The sequence below is a fragment of the Notothenia rossii genome (assembly GCF_949606895.1).
Source record: "Notothenia rossii genome assembly, chromosome: 5".
Taxonomy (NCBI): domain Eukaryota; kingdom Metazoa; phylum Chordata; class Actinopteri; order Perciformes; family Nototheniidae; genus Notothenia; species Notothenia rossii.
In genome coordinates, this window is record NC_136903.1 from 80,227,287 (window position 1) to 80,234,033 (window position 6,747).

The 6,747-nt window shown below is 42.8% G+C and overlaps 1 protein-coding gene across 2 annotated transcripts in view; it reads left to right on the forward strand.

Moving 5' to 3' along the window:
* chchd6b (coiled-coil-helix-coiled-coil-helix domain containing 6b) overlaps positions 1–6,397 on the forward strand; it is a 56,705-nt gene extending 50,308 nt beyond the window's left edge. For both annotated transcript variants that reach the window (XM_079682198.1, XM_079682199.1), the window contains one exon: positions 6,084–6,397. In XM_079682198.1, coding sequence (XP_079538324.1) covers positions 6,084–6,107 — 24 coding nt within the window. In that variant the 3' untranslated portion in view covers positions 6,108–6,397. The remainder of the gene's footprint in view (positions 1–6,083) is intronic.
* The last annotated feature ends 350 nt before the right edge of the window (positions 6,398–6,747 follow it).

The window sequence follows — 6,747 nt, forward strand, 5'->3', positions numbered from 1 at the left end:
GGCTGATGATCCACGGACGGACTAAGCACTGTTAGAAAAATATCTCTCGCCACCGGCTTGAGCTTCAATATCAGGATACGTATATGTATATGTATTTATTATCCTTGCAAGAATGGAAGTAGTCATCACATACTTGCAACTAGTAGAACTAGTTCCTGAACAGTGTCCTTCACATGCTTATATACAAGAGAGGGTGTTACGCAGTCACAAGATGCATGAATACCGGTTCAAAGCCATATGCAATGTTTTGTTCAGATTAGCTGAGGCCCACGTCACAAATGATCATCAAATCAAATCAAAGTTTATAAAGCACGTTTAAAAGCGATTTGTGGTCGGGCCAAAGTGCTGTACATGTAATAAATACTACAATCACAATAAAAGACAATACATTACAACAGATATATCAAAAACACAGGGAAAAGTCAGGAGTTGTGCTCCGCTCTGACTAAAAGGCCAGGGAGAAGAAGTGTGTTTTAAGAGTGGATTTAAAAACCCCTAATGTCTGGACCGACGTCACATGGAGGGGCAGAGTATTCCAGAGCCTAGGGCCAGCTGCTGCGAATGCTCGGTGCCCTTGTGTTTTGAGCCTGGTCTTGGGCACTATCAGCAGCAGCTGATCAGCCGACCTTAAAGCTCTGGCTGGGGTGTAGCGCTGGAAGAGCTCAGCTATATAGGCCGGAGCCAGCCCATTTAGTGCTTAAAAAAAAATAAAAGGAGTTTAAAATCAATTCCGAACCAAATTGGAAGCCAGTGCAGTGAGGCCAGAATTGGGGTGATGTGGTCACGTTTTTTGTGGCCAGTGAGTAGACGTGCAGCTGCGTTCTGCACTAGCTGCAGGCGTTTAATTGACGCCTGGTCCATACCCACGTACAGAGCGTTGCAGTAGTCCAACCTCAAGGTAACAAAGGCGTTAATAACCCTTTCCAGGTCTTTAAAAGATAAAAACGACTTGGTCTTAGCCAATAGTCGTATTTTTTTTTTTAAAAAGCAGGTTTTGACTACGCTGCTGACCTGCTTATCGGATTTAAAAGCGCTATTGAAGGTCAGAGCCCAGAATATCAACCAATAAATATGCATCATGCTTGTCATATGCCTCTCTCCATAGAGACTGAATCATCATGTTAATCGTTGTCACATAGCTATCATATGCCTAAACAGTCCTGATGCGCTTCCAGATAATCATACATCGTCATGTACGCACTTACGGCCCGTCCACACTACAGCTTCAAAAAAAGCTTGCCGGCGGGCGTGTCTGAAGCTCGACCAACAACCAATCACATGAATCTCCCGCCCCTGACACACAAGCAGCGGTTTGATTGGCTAGAGCTTGTACTGGCATATGATTTGATTGGCTGACGCTTCCACCGAAAGCTTCAGAAGCTTCAAAAGTTGAACATTGCTCAACTTTTGCAGCCACGGTACGTCTACACTACAGGCATCAAAAAATGCTTTCAACGCTTCGCCCATTCACTTGAATGGGGTGACGTAGAAGATTTTGAATCTTCGCCGAACTGCATTGTGGGGAGCATGGCATGGCTTTGCAAGCATCACGAGCATCTATCGGCATCAAAAGTTGAACAATGTTCAACTTTTGAGGCTCAATGCTTGGCATCAGCCAATGAAATCCCGTTTATGCAAATCCCGCCAGTGCAAGCGCAGCCAATCAAACCGCGTGCAAGCTGGGAGAGCCAGACCGCAGTTCATTTTCTCATATTCCAAATGAGATATTACGGTAGCAAATCAACCGGTTCTTTACGACCGGAACTATTTACTGGGATACAAACCGGAGGAACCAGGCATGGAGGGAGGTGGCAGAGACAGTGGGTGAAACTGATAGTTTTTTCGCCTGTTTGGAGAGTTTATATCCAGTTTACTTCGTTTTAACATTGCTATTGCTTTGTATGTCGGGGGCGGCAGGTTCATGTGATTGGTTGCTCGCAAAAAATGGCCAAGCTTCAGACACGCCCAGCTCCAAGATTTTTTCATGCCTGTAGTGTAGACGGGCCGTAAAGTTGGGCCTTTGTTATCATGTGCTACTCTGATATTGGAAGAGTACATTGAGTATTTTCCCAACAAGCACCTAAATGCTTCAATACAGCAGATAACTGACGCACTGAACCTTTATCTGACCGAATAATTGAGTAGTAAGAATGACCAGCTGAGCAACATACAGACTGAGTAAATCTTTAGTGAAGATGTAACTAACTAGCCGACTGACTGATTAAATGGCGTCCTCCACTGATTGACTGTTTGCCTGTCCTACTGACCGTGTAATCAGTGAATGTGTGTGTGTTTATAAAGCAGACGTAGCCCCGGCCACTCTTTGAGTTGCTGATTGACATCCCTGCCTGCCTGGCAACTGTCTCCGTTCCTCCAGAGAGAGGCAGAGAACTCAGCGCTGTTAGCACTGAGCGGAGGAGGCACTTATTGATTTTCTACTTGTCTATTATTTTTGTTTTTCGCAGAGAAAATGCAAGTGAGCGAAGCGAGTGTGTATGCGAGTGAGTGTCTTCTTACATTTGATGCATATGTGTTTACATTCGGGTTTGCTGTCTGTATCTTGTGCATTTCCTTATGACTGGGGAAGTGTGAACATACCGAGCATGTGTGAAGACTGTTGCTTCTTCGTTGCTCCTCACACTGCTCACTAATTGGATGGAAACTGGCAGGTGGACCAGAACATGTGTTGGTGTGTCTAAATGCTGTTTCACTGTTTTCTCCGTGTGTTGAATCTAACCTCAGCAGACACTTCTCCATCTCAGCAAGGGTCAGTGAGAAATAATGTAGTGAAATAGAGTGTAAGAGTTGGTTCCATCAAGTGAAGAAGTTTAGAAAGCATGAGCCGTAGAAACTACAAATCACATTGTGGTTATTTTGGACTCTACCATAACAATGCTGCCATATCACGTCTAGATGGTGTAGTGTGGTTTTTATCAAAAACTCTTAAGATGAACACAAGAATGCAAGCAATATGCTGTTGTTCATTTTTTTAAGCACCTGGTGTTTGATTTTGTTTTAAGGATTTTGGACTAGATGTATGCATTTTTTTTTTTATGTATTTCAAATATTTTTTTAATCAAATTTGTATCAATCTTTTGTGGTGCCGTTTTTGATTGTTTCATGTCTTTAAGCGTTAAGAGGCTACAGGTGTCAGTGTCTTCTTGTACCGTGGTTTCATGTGTTGTTCTAGTCTTAGGTTAGTGTAAAAAAGACACACCACAGTTTCCATGTATCTCTACTAGGAAGTAATACAAATGATCTATGTATCATAATCCTATCTCTGCAGTTTGAGCAGAACCACCTTCTCTCATCATCAGCGAGTCATGCCCGGTTCACTCACTTGTTCACTCAAGACAGAAACTGAATGCAAGATGCTTCTTATTAATGGTAGTACAGGTCAAGCAGCTGATTAAACTTCTAAACAAGAAGTATTATTGGAGGGTCTGTCCACAGCATGCTTTTGATTTACTGCAAATGGGGTGTACCTGATATTAGAAGTACACAGAAGCTCTTAGTGTAACGCAGTACAATTAAACAGCACCACAAACAGCATCCCCAGAATGACCATAAAGTCGAATCAGCACCTCCTTAAAAGCAGTTTCAACAAAGGCGAACATCATAACCTTCACGAAGGAAGGATTTATCGTCTGTTCGATAAGACTGCATTAGCTGGTGTGCCTAATAAACAGGGAACTGAGTGTACGTCTTCAATTCACTGCAGACCTTGAGCTTGAATATTTGGCTGCCCTCTCTGCCCAAGGTGTCATGCATAAAAAGCTTTTCCTGTCTTTAAATTATCCAAGTGTGGATGGCGGCAGTCCAAACTTGGACCTAGGGCACCAAATGGAACTGCGTGTTCTGTGGGAGGTGCCGGGGGTCAGTTTTCAAATTCAAGAACTACTTCATACACTATGCATGAGGCGTAATGCCCCATCTCACTGCTGTATATGAGTATGGCAATACTCACACACACACTCACAAGTGAATGCATCTGCACACATGTAAATGCGAGTATAAACTCACTGCACACACACACACACACACACACACACACGCACACGCACACGCACACGCACACGCACACGCACACACACACACACACAGAGAGCCACTTTCACATCTTTTCATGCACATATGCAGACACACACTGTCCCCCTTTATAACTCGGGACGTGAGTGGAACAGTAAAGCTAAATCCCCTTGTCACATTTGCCGCTCATCTCCAATTCAATGGCACAGGCTGTGATGCCCTCGGATGCACTTGGCAAGTGAAGGGCTAACCTGCCCGCCAGCGTATCAGCCTGCCAGCCGAGCACCGAGGTAGTTAGCATGCCAACTAGCCCACCCTGCAGCCACAAGCTAATGCTCCACTACCCCTGGGTCATTCTGTGTATCTCAATATGACTGTGTGTTTGTATTTGTTGTCATGTAAGACGTGTTGAGTCGTACCCTAGTAGACTGGCTTTGTAAAACAGCTATCGGTGTTTTTAAAACTACATCAACACACAGACGCTTCGAAATGAATACACAACATCCAACATCACTTCCAATCACTGTGTTGTACAATGTTTGTCACTTTGGAATTACATATTGTATTTACTTACTAATTTGTTGCAGAGACAATCAATTTGTCATTTTACATAGTTTCATAAAGATTTCAACCATGTAACTGGAAACAACCTTCAGTAACAATGAATACATTCATTTAAGGGCTAGAGGGATAAGGAGTTGAAGGATTATTATTGATGTTAGCAATTGTATTGATTTAGGGCTGGTGGTAGAAATACTTGAGGCTAAATTGAAATCTCAGTAAGATCCCAAAGAAACATTCGAACCAGTGCTAAGCATGACAACAGTACAGAGTACCAATAAGCAAGCAAAGAGCAGTAATATGCTCTTGGAATTTAAGATGGAATAGAAAAAGATATCAAAAGCAGTTATATAAATGAACTGAAATGACTTAGACGCACTGCAGCTTCCACAGAGGAATTCACGAAGTGCCTTTCTAAAGGTGGGTGTTGTACGCTAGGCCATTTTTGTGGCTTTTGGGTGCTAATAAACCACTTCACACCTCCCCAGCAGCTTCTGTGACTCACTGGGTCTGTGTGTGTGTGTGTGTGTGTGTGTGTGTGTGTGTGTGTGTGTGTGTGTGTGTGTGTGTGTGTGTGTGTGTGTGTGTGTGTGTGTGTGTGTGTGTGTGTGTGTGTGTGTGTGTGTGTGTGTGTGTGTGTGTGTGTGTGTGTGTGTGTGTGTGTGTGTGTGTGTGTGTGTGTGTGTGTGTGTGTGTGTGTGTGTGTGTGTGTGTGTGTGTGTGTGTGTTTCCTGTGTTGCCACCTGCAGTCAAACATCAATTTGATCAGCTACGCACCGACCACTGCCATAGTAGTGCAGCGATAAGGCTCTGTGTGCATCAGTAGGCATACAGTATGTATTTTTCCATGTCTTACACTCAAGGATGTTGAGTTTTGCTCGTCCACATCAAAATAAAGCCAACAAAAGTAAGCCATGTCTCAAAGGATCATCTCTCACAATCAGAAAAAGAGCCCGAAATCTGAACTAATGGCTTCAGGTTATTTTATACTTTTCTTAGATATTAAGCAGTTGTTTCTCCCGCTTTCCCTTTTTTTCTCTTGTTTAAAACTTGACATCATTATACTGTAATTGAATAGTCAGTAATATCAAACAGATAACTAATAATGCAGATAGGAGAGACTGCATTATAAGTGTAACTTATAATTTTACAACGAAGAGGATTTAGCTAGATAAATAGTTCAATATGCATACAGTATATCTCTACTGTCAATTTAAGACATGTTCTAAAAGTGAAAGGAAATTCTCTTTAGGCAAAAATTTAGGTTTCAGAAGAATATGAAAAACCGCTCAGCTTTCTCTTGTAACATTTAGATATTTAATGGTTTCCTGTCATTTTTGGATATGTGCTTTGAAAGCCTTGTTTTTGTGTGAATGATTTGATTTCCCATGATGCATCCTGACTTTTTGTGGATTTTCCTCCTGGGTACATTTTTAATTTAATTGTTTCTCTTTTCTTCCCTCCACCCCTGCCTACCTCCCTCCTTATTTCAGGGTTCAATGACCAATCACGGCTGAGAAACCCAAAGAAAGCAGGAGAACAAGAAGAAGAAGAAGAAGAAGAAGAAGAAGAAGGAGAGAGCATATCAAGTCTGTCCATTTCTCTCCTTCCTTTGTCCATCCATCCATTTATTTATCCACCATCACTGAATAACCTCCGCCTCTTTCCCACTCACTGTCCTTCTTGGTTTTTGAGTGTATTATCTTGACATGTCACTCCAGAGTGTATGATGTGCTGATTTATTGTTATGTTGCACCGGCACGTCCCGGCTGTCGCTGAAATAAATAAAGTTATCCGGTGGTGATCAGACTGCGCAATGTGTGTCTTCCTTTCATGTCTGTGTGCGCGTGTGGTGCGGATGGCTGTCTCTTGTCACGGCACGCTAATAATGCTTCCACCACTGAAAATGGGGTCGTGTGCACTCTTCTGACAGCGCTGTGCAGGCCCAGGGGCTTGATTGTGTGCCGTGCTCATGGTTTCCATTAAGTGAGAGAAGGGAAAGGAGAGTGAAGGCAATGAGGGATAAATTAAGTGGAGGACGGATGAACAGTGAAGTGTGTATGTTTTATATATATATATATATATGTGTGTGTGCTGTGTTTTTTTCACCGTAGTGAACCCCGGAATGTACGCGTCGTCACATAAAAGTGCTTGCCT